Source organism: Dermacentor albipictus, chromosome 7, assembly GCF_038994185.2.
Source record: "Dermacentor albipictus isolate Rhodes 1998 colony chromosome 7, USDA_Dalb.pri_finalv2, whole genome shotgun sequence".
Classification (NCBI taxonomy): domain Eukaryota; kingdom Metazoa; phylum Arthropoda; class Arachnida; order Ixodida; family Ixodidae; genus Dermacentor; species Dermacentor albipictus.
Genome location: NC_091827.1, coordinates 79,335,855 through 79,361,369, shown reverse-complemented (window position 1 = coordinate 79,361,369; position 25,515 = coordinate 79,335,855). Strand labels below are relative to the sequence as shown.

The 25,515-nt window shown below is 44.4% G+C and overlaps 1 protein-coding gene across 1 annotated transcript in view; it reads left to right on the top strand.

Annotated features, from left to right (window-relative positions):
- Positions 1-24,796, top strand: part of LOC135899052 (protein obstructor-E-like) — a 30,509-nt gene extending 5,713 nt beyond the window's left edge. The window contains exons 2-5 of the mRNA XM_065428298.2: positions 8,627-8,842; positions 12,428-12,613; positions 15,880-16,081; positions 24,440-24,796. Coding sequence (XP_065284370.1) covers positions 8,627-8,842; positions 12,428-12,613; positions 15,880-16,081; positions 24,440-24,467 — 632 coding nt within the window. The 3' untranslated portion in view covers positions 24,468-24,796. The remainder of the gene's footprint in view (positions 1-8,626; positions 8,843-12,427; positions 12,614-15,879; positions 16,082-24,439) is intronic.
- The last annotated feature ends 719 nt before the right edge of the window (positions 24,797-25,515 follow it).

Sequence of the window (25,515 nt, the reverse complement as noted above, 5' to 3'; positions counted from 1 at the left end):
ATTAGACCGTGATATGGATTTTCGGTGTAAGCAATGTCCATATATTTAAGTAATCCTTTTAACTGAATACATATAAGATCTACGCCACAGGAGATTTTTCAAGTTGTGTTACCTGCAAAAAATTGCACCGGTATTTTAAATAATTCGTGCCCTATTGATGTTAGAATCATTAGTATTTGAACACCAAATACGTATTGATTGAGCACTTTAGCTTCTGCACCGAGCTTCCTGCTACCTATCTTTTAATGGCACTAAAGTGGACTTCATGAACGCCCTGCTTTGTTTAGACTGGCCTTGTAAATGGCTCTCGTTTATTATGTTGTTGCAGATAAGTTTTAGTTTTTGAGCACCATTACTTAGAGCTTAGGGGCAGTGGTGGCGTAGAGGTAGAGAAACCGCCTCGCATGCAAGAGGACCGTGGCTCGAATCACGGTGCCGCGACATTTCCTGCCGGATTAAAAACAAAAGAAAAAAAATCGCGTGTTGATAAAATTGCATAAACAGGCCTGGAGCGCGGCCTGATCCCGACGACCAGAACCGGTAACGCACACCCTCACTAGAGCATGATTGGCAACCCTGGTGCAGTACTTGGCCACAACCTCCTGTATGAATACAACAATTAAACCCCGGCCCGCAGTCCCCAGTGGCTCCGAAGCAATTCACCACGGCGGCGGTCAGACCTGTCACGCAGCAGAGGGTGCTAAGAATCCCTGTGTCCGGACAAGCCGCCACCTGGCGACCTTTAACGCTAAAACGTTATCTAGTGAGGGGAGTCTAGCACTGCTATTGGAAGAATTAGAGGGCAGTAAATGCGATATGATAGGGCTCAGTTAAGGTAGGAGGACAAAAGAAGCATATACGGTGCTAAAAAGCGGGCACGTCTTCTGCTACCGGGCTTTAGCGCTGAGACAAGAACTAGGAGTCGGATTCCTGAGTAATAAGGATATAACTGGTAACATAACGGAACCCTATAGCATTAACGAGTGGGTGGAACGTCTTGTTGTGGAACCTAATAAAATGCACAAATTAAAGGTCGTACAGACCTACGCCCCCTACATCCAGTCATGGTGACCAGGAAGTCGAATGCTTGTATGAAGAAGTGGATTCGGTGATGGGTAAAGTCAGAACAAAATACACTATACTGATGGGCGACTTCAATGCCAGGGTAGTCAAGAAGCAGGCTGCAGACAAGTCAGTGGGGGAATATGGCATAGGCTCTAGGAATAGCAGGGGAGAGTTATCAGTAGAGTTTGCAGAACAGAATATTATGCGAAGAACGAATGCCTTCTTCCGCAAGCGGGATAACCGAAAGTGGACGTGGAGGAGCCCGAATGGCGAGACGAGAAATGAAATAGGCTTTGTATTCTGTGCTAACCCTGGCATCATACAAGATGTGGGCGTGCTCGGCAAGTTGCGCTGCAGGGACCATAGGATGCTAAGAACTCGAATGACCGTAGACTTGAGGAGGGAACCGTTGAAACTCGTACGTAAGAAGCCAATCAATGAGTTAGCGATAAGAGGGAAAATAGAGGAATTCCGGATCAAGCTACAGAACAGGTATTCGGCTTTAACTCAGGAAGAGGACCTTAGTGTTGAAGCAATGAACGACAATCTTACGGGTATCATTAAGAGTGTGCAATAGAAGTCGGGGGTAACCCCGTTAGACAGGATACCAGTAAGCTATCGCAGGAGACGAAAGATCTGATTAAGAACCGCCAATGTATGAAAGTCTCTAACCCTACAGCTAGAATAGAAATTGCCGAACTTCCCTTGTTAATCAACAAGCGTAGGACAGCTGACATAAGGAAGTATAACGTGCACAGAATATAACATGCTCTCAGGAACGGAGGAAGCCTAAAATCAGTGCAGAAGAAACTATGAATTGGCAAGAAGCAAATGTATGTGGCAAGAGACAAAGCTGGCAATATTATTACGTATATGGATGAGATAGTTCAAGTGGCTGAGGAGTTCTATAGAGATTTACACAGTACCAGTGGCACCCACGACCATAATGAAAGAGATAATAGTCTAGAAGAATTTTAAATACCACAAGTAACGCCGGAAGAAGTAAAGGAAGCCTTAGGAACTATGCAAAAGGGGAAGGCTGCTGGGGAGGATCAGGTAACAGCCGATTCGGTGAAAGATGGTGAGCATATTGTTCTAGAAAAACTGGCCACCCTGTATACGCAATGCCTCATGACCTAGAGCGTACTGGATGTTGGAAGAACGCTAACATAATCGTAATCCATGAGAAAGGGGACGCCAAAGACTTGAAAACTTACAGGCCGATCAGCTTACTGTCCGTTGCCTACAAATAATTTACTAAGCTAATCGCAAATAGAATCGGGAACACCTTAGACTTCTGTCAACCAAAGGACCAGGCAGGACTCCGTAAAGGCTACTCGCGATAGACCATATTCACACTATCAATCAGGTGATAGAAAAATGTGTGGAATATAACCAACCCTTATATATAGCTTCCATTGATTATGAGAAAGCGTTTGATTCTGTCGAAACCTCAGCAGTCATGGATGCATTACGGAACCACGGTGTACACGAGCCGTATGTAAAAAAAGAGAGATATCTATTGCGGCTGCACAGCCACCGTAGTGCTCCATAAAGAAAGCAACAAAATCCCAATAAAGAATGAGTCAGGCAGGGAGATACGACCTCTCCAGTGCTATGCACAGCGTGTTTAGAGGGGGTATTCAGAGACCTGGATTGGGAAGAATTGGCGATAAGAGTTAATTGAGAATACCTCAGTAACTTGCGATTCGCTGATGATATTGCCTTGCTTAGTAACTCAGGGGACCAATTGCAAAGCATGCTCAGTGACCTGGAGAGGCAAAGCAGAAGGGTGGGTCTAAAAAATCAATCTGCAGAAAACTAAAGTAATGTTTAACAGTCTCGGAAGAGGACAGCAGTTTACGATAGGTAGCGAGGCACTGGAAGTGGTAAGGGAATACATCTACGTTGGGGAAGTAGTGACCGCGGAACCGGATCATGAGACTGAAATAATCAAAAGAATAAGAAGGGGTTGGGGTGCTTTTGGCAGGCATTCCCAGATCACGAACACCAGGTTGCCATTATCCCTCAAGAGAAAAGTGTGTAACAGCTGTGTCTTACCAGTACTCACGTACGGGGCAGAAACCTGGAGACTTAGGGAAAAGGTTGTTTAAATTAAGGACGACGCAACGAGTTATGGAAAAAGAATGATGGGTGTAACGTTTGGGTATAAGAAAAGAGCAGATTGGGTGAGCGAACACATGCGAGTTAATGACATCTTAGTGGAAATCAAGAAAAAGAAATTGGCCTGGGCCGGACATGTAATGAGGAGGGAAGATAACCGATGGTCATTAAGGGTTACGGACTGGATTTCAAGGTACGGGAAGCATATCAGGGGATGGCAGATAGTTAGGTGGGCGGATCAGATTTACAAGTTTGCAGGGACGACATGGCCACAATTAGTACATTACAGGGGTAGTCGGAGAAGTATGGGAGATGTTTTCGCCCTGCAGTGGCTGATTATGATGATGATAGGATGATGACTTAGAGCTTATGGTTTCGTACTAATTGGTGGGGATATCCTGCAAAAAAATTCTCCTTAGATGTCTGCTTCTTGAAATAGTCTAAGAAAGTATGGTGATGTTCCCAAAGCTGTGTAAATGCTTGTATATAGGATTTTTGTAAACTCGATTAGGACAGCACCAGCCTTTTTTTTAGTTTGTAAGCCAACGTTCGCTGTAAAGAAAGTATCATGGGCACGTGATAATACACCAGGGAAACAGTGATATTAAAGCAGGGCCCTTTGCCTCTAAATTAAGGGACGTTGCATACACAAAAGTCGATAGGCGAAAAAATAATAACCAACAGCAAATTAATACCTAGTGGGCTAGATATAACTTTATGAAGCCCTGCTTAAGAGCGGCTGCCTTCTGCTCGAACCACTTCTTATCATATATACCAATACCGCTATGTTTGTTTTCTGTGGTGGTTCTTTAGACTATAAACGCTATATCACGACTATAAGGGCTATTTAAACGCTGTAATATGTGCCTTGTTCTTGTCATAAACAGCAAGCAGTAGTATGAGGCCACAGTTACTGCAAACGGTCATTTCGGATTGATATGAGTCGTTATTATTGTGTAACTTCACACATAAGTTTTATTGAATAGTCTTATAGTTGGCTCACGCAGCAGCGTAGCAACATGCACGAGCAATGCTAAGCCGACATGACTAACCGAGGATGACCACTGCGTTTCTTAAGCGCAGCTTATGGTTTGGGGGCTCTATAAGTTTACTTCGTGGTCAAATCGGAACCACTCAACAATTGGCGTGGCGCCGTCGATCCCGTGTAACGCCGCCGTTTCCAAGCTATGTCGGCGCAATAAAGCTGTGGTTCGCACAAGTGGGGAATGCTTCATTTTAACATAAAGCAGCGTACATGACAACTACAATGAATGGATAGAAAGACAAATGCCGCCGAGGCTGAGTCGCAAGCTGCAAAATTTAGTGACACACTTAGACATATATGGGCAAGCACGACCGTAATGTACACGTGATACGTGTAGCGGCACCCGTCTGATTTAGTTATCACCATGAAAATATCTTCGACAGAAAGGTCGTTTCTTGCTCGTGCATACCGATTGAAGTTCGGCTAACACAGATTTCATTTTCTATCCATATGTGTTATTCTTCGACCTCTTCTTGGGAAGTCTTATATTAACGTATACATACTACCTAAACAATCACACGATCTACAGTCCAAGGGTAAATCGGTGGAAGCTGCAATTTTTTCACACGCACACTGTGCTCTTAGCCGCGCATTAATACAATGTCGTTTTCCATGAAACCTTCAACCCCTTATTATTGGCGCATAAGAATACTCGGAAAAGCGCTTATTTTCATTCTGAATGTACAGCTCACATCGAGAGTAGGCGTAAGCAATGAAAAGAAAACTATTTTGAGCATCAATTTTAAGCAGTAGGGGAAAAACCAAAGGCAGAAAACTGGAAGTTCTTATCAAGCCAAGCAAGCCTTCGTTTTAAATTTTTATACACAGCTCTACGTGTATGCGAAGCAGAGGTAAATAGTTAATCTTATTTAAATTATGCGTATAACACCACTGCGGTCAAATAGCTTGCATCGGTCTGTCTCTTTTGACCATTCTTTTACATGAAAGCGAGTCGCATGCCAAGCTTCTTACCTCCTTTTATTGCGATAGAAACTATATGGTTCCTCCAGGCGCATTCCTGCGGCCGGCGCCAATGTGACGTTGATGTTGCGTACAAAGCCCGAGGGCGATAACGCCCTTGCCAGGCGCCTCGCTCAGCCTCGCCCGCGCCGAAGGGTGGAAAGCGGGGAGGGAGCGTGCCGTCTTTCAACCAACGTTGCGAGGCATCGGGGCAGGGGGAAGCAGCAGGGGGGGGGGGGGGAGGGGGGACTGTGCGCGCACGAGCAGCGCGTGGTGAAAATGAGGCTCCGCTGCCGGAAATACGATGTTTTCTGTGCATTGCATCTGAGGCCTGTTTCTTCCGTTACCCCGACCTGTGAACCCGTTGATGCACCACTCGCAGAACCTTGAATAAATAATGTCCCTCTTTTCTTTAAACTAGCAAAGCTTACTTCCGAAAAAAAATTACTGTTGAGTCATGATTTCTCCCCATGCGGACGCGACCGACTTTACATAATATTTGCCAGGTGAATGTTTTACTTCCCACTCTGGGCTCCTAAACCCACAATGGCTTCACGTTTTAATCTTTTCTCTGCAGAATATCATCATTTGTGGCTGAAGAGGGTGAAAGCATATGCGTTATTGCTGTTTAGGCCGGAGTGAGATAACATACTTAGGAAATATTATTTGCGCGAGTAGTAAGTGCACACACAGCGTGTGTTGTTTTATTTATCATGACTCAGTAGGGAGCACCACAAAATGAAATAAAAAGTGTGACATAACTGACTTTATTTAGTTCTAGTTAACTTCTAGAACGTTGTAAAGATGCGCTCTTGATCCCTTATGCAGACAGCTGCAGAAACGAAGCTGTTTCTTAAGGCGTCAGGCTAGACATCCTCGCCTATTGGAACGAATTGGAACACACCGCTACGGGAAGCCAAGCAGCATCAAGTTGTCGTACACCCTGCTGGTAGGCGCTTATGCGACACAATCAGCAAAAGCAGAAAGCGACGGTCGTGCTTTGTGGCATAAAAAACAAAAATCTACTCGCGACACGCCCCGAGATCTTAGGCGCACAGGCCGCTGACCCAGATGTCGCCGCTCACTCCTTCAGAGCGAGGCCTCGCGAATAAGTATGTCCCGAACACCCTTTCTTTCTCCGGGCAAGGACATGGCTCGAGGCCAGCGGCACGCCAGTAATGCCGCACTCGACAACCCTCGGAATTGAGCACGCCCCTTGTTACCGCATCGAGGTCGGGGGTTCGATACCGTCGGCGCCGGCTGCCTTGTGGTGCGGGCAGAATGCAAAAGGGATTGTGTTCCCCTCATTAGATGTACTTAAAACAACCCCAACTGGTGCAAAATTTACCCCACTTTATCGGAGCTTCGGAGCCGTGCGGCCGCGGTTTTCAGGCTCTGTGGCCTTCTTATAAGGTTTCTGCTGAAGCTAGATTCAACAACCGCTAGAATCCACTAGTATATTTGTTTAAACGAGCAGCTAACAATTATTTTTAGATGGTCTAGTGCCTCGAACATAGGAAAAAAGAAATCTGTAATGCCTGCGAAAAGTACTTTCACTATTTTCTTGCATCGTATTCCGCGAATGCAGCAGTGAAAGTTCCCTAGAAGGCGATGAAGATAGACTAAAGGCGTTTTGACAGAAGTAATAAGAAGTGAACATTATCAAACACAAATCCTTAGAAATAATTAAAATATGCGTTTCCGTACATATGTAACCATCAGTGCCTGCTTTGCGTGCCTGGAAACCCGCTGGCAGAAAACGTGGTACTGTTATCAAATAACGGCTGTCGGATGACGCATTTGTGTTTCAAGCTACATTTTTGTCGATTAGAGAAAGGCTTGAATCCGAGGTGCTCCTTCCGGCAGCAGGCACTGTCCATTATGGAAGAAATGAACTCGCTTTACCATTAAGCAGTTTGACAGCAACTAGGCCACGCTTACCTCTGCAGACTTGGGTTTTCAAGAGTCCCATTTATCACTGCCTGCGCGAGCCGTAAGAGTGTACAGCGTGTTTTAGTACATACGTTCCAAAGTGCCTCGAAGAGAACAAACGCCAATTTTAGTGGATTTGCACCGGATAACATTGACCACGGAGGCACGTTTCTTAACAGGCTTGGAAGTTGCAATAAACGAATAATTATAAAACTTGAGCTAATCTACTTGTTAATCGAAAGTTATATACTATTAATCCTAACATAAAACCTTAACTTGAAATCCAGTTCAACCCATTGAAAAAGTGGACGCGAATATCGGCAGTGTAATGAATTTCCGGGAATTATGTGTACGCAACAGGCACTCTGTTGTCGAAGAGCACGATTGTATTACCCTTAGCAGACAAGGTCACCGTGCATGAACAGCACTTGACTAAGCCACGACGCACGAAATTTAGGACCTCATACTGACGTAGTGGCACTGGGGTTTCAGTGTGAATTTACTGACATCGTACTTCATTTCTTTCGATACTAATCAATATGAAATTAAAGAACACAAAGTATTTAAGGAATGCTTTGCGAGTCTGATAAACTGATTTTGTCTTCATGCGTTTATTTATTGCTCCTACCTGAAGCATTCACGTGAGCATGGCAACAGGTATGAACATGAAAAATTCAGCGCTAGTGTTGCGGAAATACGTGATAAATGCGTCCGCATTGCATGGTACCTCTTTTAGGTCCTGAATCCATGGTTTGAACCGCATTATTCGCATTGGCAATTGTTATAAAGGAGGTCTATCGACACACACCTCTCTTTTTTTTTTGAGAGTGAAGTGCAACTCATGGCAGTCCCGAGTGTAGCACAACCAGATAAAGTATATATATAGGGTGTCCGAGCTAACTTTAGTCAAAGTTTAAAAATATGCAAATGTCACGTAGCTGCACAGTGCCAAGATGATCAAATATTTTTTGAAATTCTACCTAATTAGACAATTTGTCTTAGATAATTAATCAGGTTTTGAAATAATATACAAGATAAAAACGTTTCGATGAGAAACTTGTAGAGAAACATAAAAGTGTTTTTCTGAGAGCCAAAGAATCCCGGAAGTACACGCAAAGGGCTTCGAGCGGCCACTCGCGCGGAAATTTTGCGTGCATTTGCGGGCTTCTTGGGCCATGCATTGGGTGCACGTTAAACAACGCCAGGTTGTGAGAGTAATGAGTCCCACTACGTCTTGCTGCCTAATGAGATCATTCTTTAACATGTAATGATACAGAGTTAAAGTTGAATAATTTTGAGTTTTTCTCGACGTCTTGCTAGTTCGCATCGCTTAGACAGAAATTAACTCCGTTTGTGTGACCCTAATACTGTTGCTTTACTGTGAATGTTAAAGTGTGTGTTGGATTGTGTGCATGGGTGTGTGAAAGAAAGGGAAGGGGGTCTGCCTGTGACAACAACAAAAAAGCCGCGACAGATTCTAACGAATTGCTAACGATGCAGGCGCTCAACCATTCGTGGTGGAACCGCGGCATTGCCCTGACCCGGGTCTGTTGGCCTGGCCGCACCCGACAGATTGCGACCGCTACACCCGCTGCGAGAATGGCACCGTCACTGAGGAGGTCTGCCCGAATGGGCTCCTGTTTGACCCCAATGGAGGCATTTACGACTTCTGCAACTACAACTGGCGCATAGACTGCGGCGAACGCCTCAACAAGCGTACGTATTCTAATCGTCGGGGCCGCACATTCCCAAAATAGGTAGTGTCTGCCTAATAATTCAGTTTCGCTAAACGTTGTTTTACATCAACATCCATCCAACTACATGTCTTGCCAACTTTTACAAACAACGTCAAATTTTCATTTATGTTTCAGTGTAGTAAACTATGCAATTGCCTTCAACAAGATGTTGCGAGTACACCTGTACAACACTTATTTCATTTCTGCACTGAATGGGCATGCGCTGCAGCCACAACAGCATCCTGTACGCCTGGAACGATTCATTAGGGCGCTTTCTTTAGCTTAACAGTTACATATACGTCAACGATTCACAAAATATTTGTATGCTCTATTTACATGTTCACCTAATGTGTCCTCTAAGTGTGCTAGAATGTTTTCCGTACTTCTTTTAAGTATTACTTTTTGTTAATGGGGATTAGCTCATTTTCTATAGATTTCTAATGTTTACAGCATGGCTCTATGCCACAACGCTTACTTATTTTATTTATTTATTTATTTATCATACCATCAGGGCCAGAGGCATTATTGAGGGGAGTCTTACAAAACAAAATCTGGAACATAGAAAGTAAAGAAAACACAATGCTAGAATATAAGAGGTTCCTTTCTATACAGTGTTAGCTGCTGTGTCACAAAAAAGAAGTTCCTGGTTATACAATGTTGGCTAAATTTTCACGAAAAACTGAAAAGGCAGTTATCAGAAGAATTTGCTATATCAGTGGGAAGGCGGTTTTAATCTATGCATGTGCGAGAGAAAAGCGACTACGAGAAATGCTTTTTTTTCGCATGGATAGGTCCCCACCTTATGACAGTGATCAACATGCTCTGATACATAATGGGGTCTTGTAAAGAATGGCGTGTGCAGTGTAGGATGATGATAAATCATATGAAAGAGTGCTAGACGTGCAATGCAACGTCGAGCAGACAGCATAGAAGGACTAAGATTATGTTTCATGGAAGAAATGCTGGAACTTCTATTATAATTAGAAATCATAAATCAAAGTGAGTTGTCCTGCAGAAGGTCTAAAGCCGTTTTCAGGTTATATTAGCCAGGATGCCATAGAGAAGTAGCGTATTCCAACTTAGGACGTAATAGACTCTTACAGAGTAGGTATTTTAGGTTATGAGGTGAGCTAGTGAAGCTATGGCGTAAGTAGCCTAACATGCGCTTAGCGTAGGTAATAACGTATTTGGTGTAAATTGACCACGACAGGTTTGTAGTTACATGGACACCTACATACTTGTAAGACTACGCGTTCTGAAGGAACGCTGATTAGGTGGTAAGTGGCACGTTGGCGGAAAACACATGGTACATGTAGTACTTTACATTTGTTAATATTTATATCCATCAACCACGAGTTACACTAGTTAGATATTGCGTCGCGGTCGAGTTGCAACCTGGTAACGTTAATTTCGTTGATTATCTCTCGAAAAATAACACAGTCATCAGCGAACAAGTTTACGATAGAGGACAGTTTAGCAGGAAGGTCGTTAATATAAATGAGAAAAAGGAGAGAGGTAATAACTGGAACTTGGGCTACAGCGGAATGCACATTGCCGAAAGAATAATTAAAACCAATTACTGTAACAAACTGAGTGTGGTTTGTTAGAAAGACCTTAATCCATGGGACAGTGTTAGGATCTAGATTTAGTTTGGTTAATTTGTACTAGAGAAGTCTGTGGAAAACCTTGTTAAACGCTTAAGGAAATCGATGAATATACAGTCGGCAAAAGAAGAAAGATCCCAAATTTGATGTAAATCGTGAGTGAATGAAATTAGTAGTGTCTTGAATGAGAAAAGTTTTCGAAAATCGTGCTGAGCTGGGGTGAAAAAGAAATTATACTCGAGGAATTTACCAAGGTTAGAAAAAATTAAATGTTCAAATAGTTTACAACACTTAGTAGCTAAAGAAATGGGACGGTAGTTATTTCATGATCTTTTTTTTACCTGACTTACGTAGGGCAATCACCTTACCCGATCCTTCATTCTTTAGGTCAAGTGGACGCATCTAGGGACGACTGAAAAAGCTTTGTAAGAATAAGTGAACTAACAACATTAGTGCTTTTCAGGAATTTTGTGTTAATTGAGTCATAGCCAGGAGAATATTTAATGTCGAGACGATTAATTCGCATTATGACACCAGACGTTTAAACACAAATTGGAGTCATTTGTATATAGCCAATTTCACGCGTGACAGGTAGAAAACGTTTACACTTGGTGGAAAAGTTTTTGACGAAAGTACCGTTTATAAGAGTAGCACAAGACGGGAAACCGAAGTGTCATCCAAGAAGATGTGGTCAGTACATGGGGGATTGATGGTTCTCCAAAATTTTTAAATGATATTTAACATTGATGGAAGAGTAGTAGACAAAAGCTTATGATTAGCAGCCTTTAATGCTGTGACGTTATATCAAATGCTAATATGTAAGTAGCCCACCTCAATTCGGTGGGTGAGCCTTTAGCCAAGCGACAAAAAAAAAGAAACGTTTCTTTCAAAATCAAGCGGCTTGATATGGGTACCATAGCCGGGCGCTTCTGGATTTAGAGCAATTTTCTGAGTCAGTATATGCTTGTTGTTTATTTCGTTTACTTTAGCAACAAACAAGTTCCAGTTAGTTTGGACTGAATGGTTGCCAAAATCAGGGAGGAAGTCGTTTATAAATGTTGTTAATTTTCGGTTAATTGCGGCGAAGTTGGCCTTTTCGTATTCCTCTATAATGTTCCGTTGTTATAGGTTTTGGAACTAGTTCAACTGAAAGTGAAATGAAGAAGACGATGATCACTTATACCAGGTAAATGTGTGATTGAACGTATCAGGTAAGGATGAGAATTTAAAATTAAATCAAGTGTATTTGTTACATTTCCAGACAATAGCATAAGATTGATAACGAGTTGTGAAAGCGATAAAACAGAACATGGGTCTAAAAAATCCTGAGCAGTTTGATTTATGGTGATCTACCTGTATATGTCTATATTGTGAAGACAATATCAAACTTTCTTGTCTTGTTCTCGCTCCTATTGAAGTAGTCCCGTATGCTCTCTACCCGTAATTCTCTCGCAGTATCCTGAATTAAAACATTTGCGTTCCTATAGAAATCCATATAATCATACCAACGTAGGAGCGTGCCGCATCAGTCCCAGACTGATCCCTCAGGACCCCAATAAAGTTCTTCATACCCTATAGGGACTTTCTACTGACTTTGTAACGTGTCATCCCATATTAAGCCCTTATTTGCAGGACAAATTTCATGAAAAACTTTTGAGTGCAATCTTTTTCAGGCATGCAAATCTTATGTCAATATCCGCTAAAAAATATGACACTAGAAATGCCTACTGCATTTTTACGGGTCTTGTCGAAACATATTGCGAAAATTATTGTATATCATTGATTAGTGAAAATTACAAGAAACAACACGTGTACACATGTGCGAAAACGGCAGAAATCTCACCGCGCGTTTGCTCGTTATGGGCACCACAGGGCGTTCGTGGGGATGACAAACTATCCTGTCATCGGCAGTTAAGGATTTATGAACCAAGCGAATGAACACCATCTTTCTCTATTTGCAGCTGGTCCCATTCCTTCTCCTGACTGTCCATGGCAGTTTGGAATCTTCCCCAGTGGCAGCTGCTTGCAGTACTTCAAATGCGAGTTCGGGCTCGCCAACTTGACCAACTGTGAACCGGGACTGGCGTATGATGACGTCACCCACTCCTGCAACTGGCCAGACCTAGTCGACGGATGTGACTCTGAAGGTTCGATCATTTTTCGTATTGCTCACCTTCGCCGACTCAAGATAGACCTGGCGCAACGAAATGCCTCACTGTTCCGTGTTTCGAACCAAACTTGAAAGGCGAGTGCAACATTTTTTGAACATGATGCGAAAACGTACCCGATGTGAAGGCAACCCAGTGTACGAGGGGAATATTATTCCGCAGGAAGTAGCACGGAGCCGATAATTTATTATATGAAGCTCGCTTTTTTTCTTGATGTTATCCCGGCCTAGGCTGTCAGAGGTGCCGTCATGAGCGGGCGTGGCGGGGCCAATGACTTGCTTTTCACATTTACCCCCAGTGCATAGCGACGTCACATACGAGGCACATAAAAGAAATACAGACAGAAATCCAGCTTGTGCATGTATACTACAGCTTGTGCATGCGAAAAATGAACAACATAGGCACAACAACATATAGACAACAATGTCGAAAGTACACGTAGTATTATGAAATGAGATATGAAATTAGAACGTGATAAATCGTTATCAAACAGCTGCAGCTAGTAAGTGATGTCTATTTATAAATTGCGTCAAATAGGAATTTTTTAGAATGTTTATTCTACATTTATATTTTTGCACCTCCATCTGCGAATTCTGATGCATACACAGCGTGCAACAAGATGACGGCGGGGCCCTGGTAGCACGTTGTAAATCGCCGTGGTTGCTTAGTGCCTTTTATGTTGAGCACGAGGGCGCGGGATCGAATCCGGGCCATGGCGGCCGCATTTCGATGTTGGAGAAATACAAAAAACAACCGTGTACTTAGATTTAGGCGCATGTGAAAGAACCCCACGTGGTTAAATTTAATTCATAGTCACCCATTAGGGCGTGTCTCATAATGAGATCACGGTTCTAGCACGTAAAACGCATAATTCATTTTTAAGCCCGCTGTAAATAAGTTTAATGCGAATAACATTCTTAGTGTGCTTCGCGAACTTCCCGGGTTCTGTCTGTCTGTCTGTCTGTCTGTCTGTCTGTCTGTCTGTCTGCCTGTCTGTCTGTCTGTCTGTCTGTCTGTCTGTCTGTCTGTCTGTCTGTCTGTCTGTCTGTCTGTCTGTCTGTCTGTCTGTCTGTCTGTCTGTCTGTCTGTCTGTCTGTCTGTCTGTCTGTCTGTCTGTCTGTCTGTCTGTCTGTCTGTCTGTCTGTCTGTCTGTCTGTCTGTCTGTCTGTCTGTCTGTCTGTCTGTCTGTCTGTCTGTCTGTCTGTCTGTCTGTCTGTCTGTCTGTCTGTCTGTCTGTCTGTCTGTCTGTCTGTCTGTCTGTCTGTCTGTCTGTCTGTCTGTCTGTCTGTCTGTCTGTCTGTCTGTCTGTCTGTCTGTCTGTCTGTCTGTCTGTCTGTCTGTCTGTCTGTCTGTCTGTCTGTCTGTCTGTCTGTCTGTCTGTCTGTCTGTCTGTCTGTCTGTCTGTCTGTCTGTCTGTCTGTCTGTCTGTCTGTCTGTCTGTCTGTCTGTCTGTCTGTCTGTCTGTCTGTCTGTCTGTCTGTCTGTCTCTGCTTCTCTTTTAACTTGAGTCAGGGTAGTCCATGGTTGAATAATAATATATGGGGTTTTACGTGCCAAAACCACTTTCTGATTATGAGGCACGCCGTAGTGGGGGGCTCCGGGAATTTTGACCACCTGGGGTTCTTTAACGTGCACCTAAATCTAAGTACACGGGTGTTTTCGCATTTCGCCCCCATCGAAATGCGGCCGCCGTGGCCGGGATTCGATCCCGAATGGCAACGCGTCGGGCTGTTGTGCGGGGAAACAAGGTTAAAAACGCCCGGTCTAGCAAACTTGGGTCGTTGATCATGTGGTACTGTGTACCTATACACCGCTCGTTAACTAACCTCTTTGATGACGACATTGGTTACAGAGGTCGCGGGATTGTGTATGCGGCATGAGTATGCAATGCTCTTTGTTAAATCTCTTGCATTCATTGAATGGCTTTCACGATGTCCCCAAATATAAACATACATATGTACCAACAAGTTTCATTTACAGTCCACGTGATGCGTTCCGCCTAAGGCGAAATCAGGGGATACAGCTGCAGACTTCTCAAGAACCACTTCATAAGAATATCAGTAACGACACTACAGTGATGGGAAGTATTTCTCATTGATTTGATTCTTGAATAAGTAGAAAAGATGTACCGCACTAACCGGCAGAATCAGCTAGGGAAGATTAAGCTACGGCAACATACATGTTCCATGGGTGCTATCCTAAACCGGACATCCCTGAAGAGTTTCTGGCTCACCCAATCACTTCCACGGCATGCAGCCAGAAAAAGCATAGCCTTTGCTATTTGTATTTGTTACCCAGAGAGGACTGTTGATCCGGCACCATCCATTAAGAACTGGTGGCTTTGCATCACAAAAGAGCTTAACAAACTCAACAGAGGCTATACTTAGTTATCACGGAGCCCATGCATGACAGCATTACATATCAGTATGCAGGTGTTTTTCGTACTCAATAAAGCAATGCTAGACCAAAATATTTAGAAACAAGTTCCATATGTTTTACACAATTCTGCGACGTTGTTTAGCGTGACTGCTGCACGATACGGAGGATTTGACTTCTTGTGACTTCGTTGTACGAATTACCAGCCGAAGTTTAGCTTTCGCTCTGCTGTCTCCTGCTCCCTCCTACTAAGTCTTTGCTTCCATGTCGGGGTAATATGCAACCTCAATAATTATTTTCTTGATGCATGCTTATTGTGCTGTCGCAAGTCCTCGATCTCGGTGCTATTAGTGTGCACCCTATACGTGCATCAAGCAAGTCAACTTGCCCATGCTGAAAGAATTGGTTGCCACAGGAGAAAGAAAATTACAATTAGTTGTCTTTTAAATGGATCTGCAAGAATTGTTTTTCTTGCCTGGGCGCCGTCGTTCTCCCGACATTCGCACTCCGTTTCCCTTAGAACTTCATATGCAAATCTCGTGTACCACACAACTGCAGAAAATTTAACTGGTGTTTATTTCAACGAATAGCGGCACATACACAGTGCTACGTATCCAGTTACCCAAGTTGGTCGACCGAGGGTGCTTTGAACTTTCTTTTGTCATCGCAGAAGCGCTAGAATTTAAACCATGGACTACCCATGGGCCAAATTTGGTAGGAAAACGATTAGGGACAGTGTACCTAGGAAAAATGCTACGAGTACTAAGTCGTGATAAATTATGAAAGTTACAGCTTTCGCGTTTCCCCAGCCACGCGAGTGGAGAGTGTGTTGAGGGAGCCTTCTCATTTGCGAGAGTGAATTGATGCAGCGATCGTGGGATTCCGGTGCCCGGACAAAGTGACGGGCCCTGGTGCGAAGTTCTACCCGTATCCACGCTATCCTCATCCGGCCGATTGCACGCGACTCATCACCTGTGTCAACGACAAGCCACGCCTCATCAGCTGCGGATACGGCCAGGCCTTTAGTCAATACAGCTACACTTGCGAAGACGCCGCCAACGTACCCGACTGGTATGTTCTTCTTTTGTTTGTGTGCTGCAATCACTGCCCAACTTTTTTTTCATTTCGAGCTAAGCTGGGACTTGACTCGCCGTGGTGGCTTAGTGGCTATGTTGTTGGGCTGGTAAGCACGAGGTCGCGGAATCAAATCCCTGCCATGGCGGCCATACTTCGATGGGGGCGAAATGCGGAAACACTCGTGTACGTAGATATAGGTGGACGTTCAAAAACCCCAGCGAGTTCACATTTTCGTAATGCTCCACTACGGCGTGCCTCATAATGACACCGTAATTGTGCACATAAAACTCAATATTTTTTTTAAAATAAAAAGTCCGACTTAGAAGTTGCCAAAGTTTTGCTTTGGCTAAAGGTATGTGTGAAGTCTTCCTTCAACTTTGTTTTACAGGTAAGTTATACGGATTTAGCAGTTGTGTTATGGAACGGTCGTGGCGTGTTTCGGTTTAAGGTTCGTAGAGCGTAAGCATGCCGAAGCGTTCAGAATTTGGAGGACCTTAAGCTTCGCCTTCAAGAGTGAAACGCGATAGATTTCAAAGATTTATTGCTGCTTGTTACGCTTCCTGGCAACTGCAGCTTTTGTGGGGTTGCGCGGAGGCGAGGGCGATGGTTTTGTTTCAAGGAACCAAGCCGGCTGCGTCGCTAGGGAAAGTCGTTTGTGTTTGAGTTCGTGCGTAAGAGAATTATGTTTTCTGCTATATTCAAATTAAACTCCGACGCTATCACGTCCGTTGGTTGTGTTTAGGTTGTACTGTACGATTTTTCTGACGTATTTTACTTTGAGGAGCTCAATTAGTTTAGTAAGGCGTCTGTGCCACGCGGACGGCCTGTGTGGTGGTGGTTCAAGAATGATTTTTCGCCAAGCCACACCCAACGGCGGCATCGGAATATTTGCGACACGCTTCCCTCGTGTCAACGCGCATTTGGTGCGTTTAGCGGCGCATCGTGTCTGTGTGGGCACACATCGGCGTGGCCATCACTGCAGCGACAACTACCGCTTGTGCTCCCACAGCCTAGATACGCGTCTTCTCACGAAGGAAAATGCGTTCCACTGAGTTCCCCTCGGCGTAATGATCTGACAAGGTGGGCTTATCGCAAATACAGCAGCACCGCAATCCCGCTTCGCTACTAAGTGAATGGTGTAAATGCGCCTGTGTTGCCGCATTTCGCGATCACGATGACGTCTAAGTCGAAAATGCAATCCACAAATTAACAGAGATGTTAACTAACTGAAGCAGTGAACGCATTTTGCCAGCGCAAGACTAAATTTCTGCACTACTTTATTTGAAGTCACTGTCTCGAACAAACCTCAGATATTCTCCGAACAGTGAACTCCGCTGACCGCTCGTCAAGTCATTTTCAGCTTTTGTTCGGTGACTGGCGCGAGTGACACTTGTACCGTTTATTTTGTCGCTCAAAGCAGCTATTTATTTTTGATAAGCTGCTTTAATCATGCGGCTGTGCAAATTACTAATAAAGACTCAAACACTGATCGTGTGAGTTACTGCGTCGTACGCTACGTCACGATATTGCATACGCTTAAGAGCCTTTTCGGTCATGTCTTTTATTACACACTCATGCTTTGATGATCATTCGTCTACCTAAATTACCGAATTGTATACAGGTTGGTTTCGCGCTAATGTTATTGTTAACTCACTTCAGTGCCGAAGAAACTGAGGGCTCGCTTTTCTAGTGAAGCAAATTAAAGGCTATAGCCGATCCTACGTAAAGCGCACGATAATTGGTATTTTGAAACACCGAAAGCAACAAAGACTATGTGGCCGAAACGTGAACTGTTCGCAGTCACTGGTTAATATTACAGTAACGAAACTATAGCAGAAACAAATACAGAAACCATCATTTTGATAGCATTGCGCAAAAACCTTCAATTCCTGTGTGTTAAGTACTTGGGTTGGATACCAAATTACCAAATCGTTTTATTGCTATACCTATTAATTGGACAGTCAAGGTAAATTTTCACCGGCGCCGTGAAGTTTCGCATATATTTATCAATAGGCAGGTTGTAGATGGAGACAACAACGTACTCGGCTCCGGTGGACGTAATGTTACTTACAGACACAACCGTGCGAGAAATTGTGCGCCGAAACGGCGATGCGTGGGACCAGCCAGGTGGATGGGAATGATCGGCCTACGGATGGTCTGTGCACGAGGAGAGTTCACAGTTACTGGTACTGTAGTAAGTAGGAGACGAACGAAATACAGGTGCCTGTCGCACAATCCACTGTCCAGGAAAAAGTTTGTCGAGCCACGCTCAAGACTGGCTACTACCACGCGCAGGAGCACCATCGTTTTCAAACCCGATGTGCCGAAGGTGCGCAAGTGGAACGTTGCAACAGACGTCGTTCACAGGGACCTTGAGGATGTCGTTGAGGTAGCTTCGCGTTGTTAGTGCGTTATCGAAACGACGGGTCCGATTATGTCGCCATCAAAAATACCACGCCACAGATTAGACGACCGCTGATAATGGTGTCGTGATTGTGCAAGCTAGTGGAGTCAGTCTTTTAACCTGGCTAACTGGTCACTGATGTGAAACTATAAAACGCCCGACTCTGTGAAAAACTGATACGTGAACTCCGGGAATGCACATTCAATGACGGGGCATAGTGGCTAGAGGACGGCTGTGACTCGCGGTCCTTCAGAGTGGGGGTTGCCCTGCCAATGACATGCAGTTGTCATGGTTGATGTTGACGCCTCATCATTCAGTTCGCTTCAAGACAGCGATGGCACCTTCTTGACCGTCCCGAAGAGGCCACGACATGCAGTTTTCACGGTTGATGTTCACGCCTCATCATTCACTTCGCTTCAAGACAGCAACGTCGCCCTGCTGATCATCACGAAGTGGCCCATTATTGATGAAAAGGTCCTTCCAGGTGGAAAGCATCGACGGCAGGTGCTTGCCTCCAATTGTGACGCATTGGAGACAGGTGCACCACGTACACGAGTAGCTCATTTAAGGCATGAGCACTGCGAGCATCGAGTGGAATACAAGATCCCCGTGACCAGCACATTGAGGACAAGACCCTAGGAGCACACTGACGATCAGTGAGGGGCGACGGAGGTGGTGAACGATTCGGCATTGTGATTGGCCAGTGAATTCCTTCAACGAGGGAAAGAGGTAAGAAAAGGGCATATAAGGTTCTCCACCTTATATGCCCTTTTCTTACCTCTTTCCCTCGGACATACATAGAGAGACGCAAAAGACCCTACCACAGTATGCTCCGGTAGTTGGAGCCATGTTGTAAAACTTGATCATGTACTGTTTTTTGTATATTCATTTTTCATTTTCGACGTCGCTCGGAACCCCTCGTTCTCGCGGCACCTGGCACGGTACCACTAATGAAACCTTCGTTGGCCGCACGGAACGCTGACTTCATGACAGGAAGTAGCTTTGTTTACCTGGTTGTTTATGCTCGTTTGCGGCTCGTCGGTAAAGAAGAGTCGAGCGCTTCTTCAGCAGCGGACGTCGCCTCGCTGGAAGCACAATTTTTCCTCGGTGAGCCGCTGGACATAGCGTAGGAGCGAGGAGGAGACTTCCTCTCCATTTCCGCGTTTCTTGGGTGGAGCTATGCCGTAAGTGGGAGACAACGCCGTCGGTGGGATCCTCTCCTTTATTTATTTATTAGCTCCACGAAGAGCCGCGTGACGAGTTTTGGAGGTGGTGATGAGACGAAGAGTTTTTTCACCCCACAGTGAGTTCATTACAACTAGATTGTTAATATGACACATGCGACCAGTTTTCCTCCATCACAAAAGCTGCTGGGGGAAGGGGAAGGACGGAGGCGTTTGCGCGCCGGCGGCCGAAAGGAGGCGTATTAGATGCGAGTTCTGAAAACTTGTGGCGGTGGCCTATTGGCGTAGTGGATGAAGTGCTGTGATCTGCAGCAGGCGACGAATCGCGACTGTCTCTCTGAGTAGGATTTGTAGACGACCTGTCTTTTTGAAGTGGATGAACTAGCACTGTTTTGGTGGTGAGATAGGGCTGATAGCAGCACTCTTGCTCGTGTATTGTCCATCATCGACGGTGCCAGCTGGGGCCCCACTTGCGCGGTGACTGCCTCGGGAGCGTCAGAATTAGTGGGTTGCGCAAGTGTGGCGGGTTGGATTGCACAGGCACAGGCGAGGGGAAATATGAGCTCACAATTGGGGGATCATGTACTATTTCAGGGATGCTGATCGTATCCCGAAGGTAGACATTCTCTTTGGCTGATTCGTACGACCCCGTATCTTCAGCAGCGAGGTACTGCACTTAGTCTTGTTCCTGGCTGGCTGGCGCATGGTCTCCTGTCGTAAGGGCGCTGAGAATTCTTTGCGCAGATGTGCAGCCGTGGTCAGACGTTGCAGTATGAGTCCTACGGAATGTCCTCATCCTTGACACAGATCTTGGCGAGGTTCGCTTTGGTGTCAGTTTGGATGTAGAATGTCCACGCTGTGAGCGAAGAATTCGTCCGCTCTCTCCGTTAGAAGAATGTGGCAAATGCGGGAGCGGCCGAGGTCCCTAGCGAGAGTGACGGCTTGAACTAATTCGTCGACGTCTGCCATAGCAGGAGGATGAAGAATTAAAATGGTAAGCTACATCCTGAAGTAGCAGGATATGCTGGAGTTGAGTCCCACTCCCCTGAGAGCCCTAATGACGACTGCTCTCGCAAACGTGGTGGTGAGATCAGCAGAAGAAAGGAAAATTAGAACGCGACTAGATGGATTTAAAAAAGGAACAAAGGCACAATTAACTAGTGCCAGTTGGCGAATTCTATGTCATTATAAGCTATTGTAATTTGTGTTGTTCCAGAGCGCACAGCCGAAAGTCTGTTAGGGTCTGCGTGTGTAAATATAAAGAGTACGCAGGTATGTAGTTAAGCACCAGCCGAAAAGTGCAAGCGCAAGCTTACTGCCGATGTAAGTGACATGCCCTTCGGGCAAAATAGCAAGTTTTTTTTTTCTATCGCTTCTTTTTGAGCTGCGGCACTATGCCTGACATGCCGAAAACATTTTACCCTCTTACATCTGGCAAGGCAAGAGGAAAGCAAGCAATACGGCTTCACTGGTGCCGGACAGCTATATACACGGGAACATCCGGTCACGTGTTTAACCCATCTATTTGCGATGTTTCCGCATGCGCAGCAGAGGACATGCAAATACAACGAAATAAACGTACGTTCCTGCATGTGCATGAAAGCGCAAATAAAAATAGCGGAATAAATGTAGGTCAGAAACACGGCAATTACTGCATTAATTGCCTGACACAAAGGTGCAACAGACGCGACTTTCAAGCGGGGTGAGGACGCACTGAATGCTGTAATTTGCCATTGCCAGATACAAGTGGGGAAATAGTTATTACCGCGTCGCAGAATCTGCCGCAAAAAGAGAAACAAAGGACCCACCAAGTGAAAAAGGAAATGGCATCAATGGAGAATCGAACCCCGAACCACGGCGTGGGAATTAGGGATGCCACCGCAACGTCACCACTGGAGCTTCCTTGTAGGTGCTTCTCTAGGTGCAATACCAACAACTACGCCAAAAATATTTGGCCCCTTGGTGGAATGTTTCTCCTGGTTTGATCGTTTCCTAGGCCTATTATACTGCAATTTAAGTATATTTTGCTTCAACCGTTTTCTCCTCAACGATCGGCCATGTCTTTATGAAGACAAAGGGGATTGTTCGCACGTAGTAGGGCTTGGGTACCGTGGTCTCGGGGTATGGCGTAACGAAGAGGGTAGTTCTTAAGCCTACGCCGCCGGCGCGTCTTGAATGGGGCAGCTAGCCTACGGCATTGAGGTGGGCGCAATAGGGGAGATAAGCTGGCCCATGCCGTCATGAAAAATTTCTGGACGAGAGTTGCTAACTTTTTCCTGAGTGCAAGTACGAGGAAGAGCAGAACTGGTGGGTTTATTTACATGGAAGAGAATTATTCTGGCTGAGGGACACTCCACGTAGAGGAGATATGTTTTAAACAACCTGGAGTATTCCTAAGATCGCTCGCTAACAAAAAATCTCCTGTCAGCATCGGCCATCGGAATGGTATGAGACGAAGGAAGTCTCAATACCCCGCCGGACTCTGCTGTTGATGTTGCAACTTCGCTGTCACACATGTTGCACTGACGACGTATTCATAAAGCAGCAGACGGTGAAGTTATCTGAATGGGAAATTAACCCTTTGCTGCACCTAGCAGAGTCAAGCCATGATTGTCGTTACCAGTTTCACAGAATGCGGCCGTTGCAGATACCTCGAACGCGCGTCGACCTCCTACGTTGACTCGCCGGCGTCTGGGCATTACAGTTGGAATGCTACCCTTGTCAGCAGTCTGGCGACCCTTGCATTTGACGTAATTACATACGCCTTGCATAGCTTTAGACACTTAGCTTGAATGTAGCAACGTTTTTCTCAAATGACGCTAAATTAGCGCTACAACTGCCTAGTGAAGTTTCTTAAAGCAGTCGTTTTTGGAATTCTGCGACGTAACGCGTCCACTGAAACGTTTCATTATTCTGCAGTGCCCAGGCAAGTGAGGAAATGTCATTGAATTTGATTTGTTATTTTTTTATACGTGTACTTTTCTCTTGATGCTTCTGGGGGCATTGCCACGCATAGTTGTTGATATTTTCCTGGTGGCCGCTTTTTAACTGACTAAAGCTAGTACAAAGTTATCGTTGGGCGCAAGACGCGCCTGCATGCATTGTAAATGAAAACCCTTTGGGATCAGGTTACGTGCGCGACGCAAATAGTGGCGTACATTGCAGAACGTACACACAGCACCAGTCACATTAGACTGTACGATGAGTCATGCGTAAATAAAAGATGTGCCGGACTCCGAGATCAGATATTGATGACCAAAGAGTATGCTTGTCGGTGTTGTTGGGCTCCAGTGTTACGTACATTTTTTTGGCACAAGTTCACCTAACATATATATATATATATATATATATATATATATATATATATATATATATATATATATATATATATATATATATATTCTCGTGATTGGCAGTTGTGTCTTTGTATGCTTCTTTAGGATCACTACAGGATGACGATGTGCGAAGCTCATTCATAAAATATGCCACTAACGTATAAAATATGTAGAGTTGAATTACAGATAATATCGTGAGAAGTAATAAAAACCACCATATGAAATTGTACATTCAGGGCTGCCGTGACCCTCAGATCATCTAGGATTTTTTGAAGCGCGAAATTGTAATGAACGAGTCGATGATCCCCTTGATATAGTTCCAGTTATTGCAGGCGTCTTGTTTGATCAAGCTGCGCAAAGTAGTTTTCAAGTAAAAGTTAATGACCGTTTTTACAACATCACAGAGTGCATTTAAAATTTTCTGTAATTCAAAGAAGGCGATCTCCTCTTTATGAAAAGCTCAGCCATACATTTCAAATAATTTATAGCTGTATGTATCCATAGCGTACAACTGAGGTAGTTTATACAGTTTAGGCTTTTTTTGGGGATCACTATGAGGCAGTAAGAACTCCGTCCCAAGATGATTAAACATACCAGCGTCATCAGCACAGCATTTAGCGGAGGCATATTGTTCACGTAACTAACAAAAAGTGAAAAGGAACCCGTAAACGGAGAGGTAATTGGGGTTGGTGAAGGTACATTATCGCCCACAATGACCGATCCATTAACACCTAGTCAAGCTAGGGACGTTGGTTATTCTTAATGTGGCGTAGAGCTTGTCGGAAATTTGTGAAAACTCGTTTTGAAGAATAATTCGAAACATTACATTTGCCTAAAGAATACATTCGATATTGTTTGTCCAAACTTTCGTGTTAATTGGAGCAAGAATACAATATCGTGCGTTTTTCACTGGTATTATGTCCATCTTTATGTTGTACATGATTTCGTGCCTTAATAAACAGTCTGTAGATTAACATGAGATACTTTTCTTAACAGTTCAACATTTGCTTACAGAACCAGGGCTCAGCTTTATATGCCCACACAAAATTCATTTGGAATATAAGAACAAGCCGAAATGACCTTATAACATTGTCATGAGCACAGCAGGACATTAGAGAAGAGACCGTCCTTAAGGACAATATAATTATCAAAAGTAACGTGCAAAGGGTAAGAAACTGGCTTTCTTAGACATGGTCTCCCATGTTCCCGCGAGCTCGGAAGAGCCATGACAGAAGAAAGTCGAACAAGCCATGTACTGGCCCTGTTTAATGCCGCCCTAACTTTCCATTTTAGTTTTACAGAAGTCACCACGTTACTGAGAGCACACGCATTGCAATACTTTTTACATCAGTACCTAAGAATCAAATGAGAAATCAATACTAAACTACCTTGGTGCTAACAACTGGCGTTCTTTTTTCTTCTTTTACAGCCCTCATGTCCGCTTTCAGAAGAAGTGAAAACCTTCCTGCGAAAAAACTACTGCAACCGGGATATAACCGGTGCTTCGCTAAAAGAAGGACCGCAGAAGGATGACATCGTCCATTTCTTTCTGTGCAAAATGCTCCAGAGTTCATGATTTGAGCACAAACAGCTTTCCGGATTAGAGTCAATAGGCACCAGAGTTAACGACAGATCGCACTAAAGTTCATTTGTTTTCCTATTTTACTCCGTTTAAATACAACGACCTTAATCTGATATTGTGATTAGAACAATTGGTAAGGAATTATTTTTTCTTATTTCAATATTACAGCGCCTAACTGCCAATAAAAGAAATGTGTTGACCACATTCACTATAAGTTGATCTAGAAGTGCGTCGCACTTCGTACAAATGGCGCTGTGCATGCTTTGCGTGCATCTTTATGCTTGTCTTCTACACACCTCATATTGAGGCGGGATTCCGGCTACTGCGTTCATGCAGTTCATTGAAGTGAGACCTTATAATTTCCTGAGTGCTGCCTAACGCGCATTAGACACTCAGCCAATGCCTTGAGCCCCCACCCCCAATGTTCTACACCACTCGCTTCCCCACTTACGTGTCCTATAGAACATTTTCATGCTTACAAACATACTTCCCAGAAGACTTCCGGTTAAACACTCCGGGGAAACGTAAGTTACAATAGCCTAAAAATTCATAATACCTTACATCTGGCACCAGTTTTGTTGCAGAGTAGGAGTGTTTGACAAGTGAATTGCAGTGCTAACTGCAACAAAGTACACGTGTACATGAGCTCGACATACGGATCACGTTTTCTATATCTGAAAAGATCTAGATTATGTGCCTACATTATACTATGCGACAAAATACTTCTTTTTTCTTGGCTAACTGGACTTTCGAAAATGGCTGACCGGAAGTTCTGTGGGGTCATGAACGCACTGCAGCCACACCACGGATGAAAAACGTCTATACAGAAACAAAACAATGACGGCATTTGTACTCAACTGGAAAAAGTGCCTCAAGTGAGCGACCGTTCAAACGATCTGATTCATCTTGCATGGAAACAACCG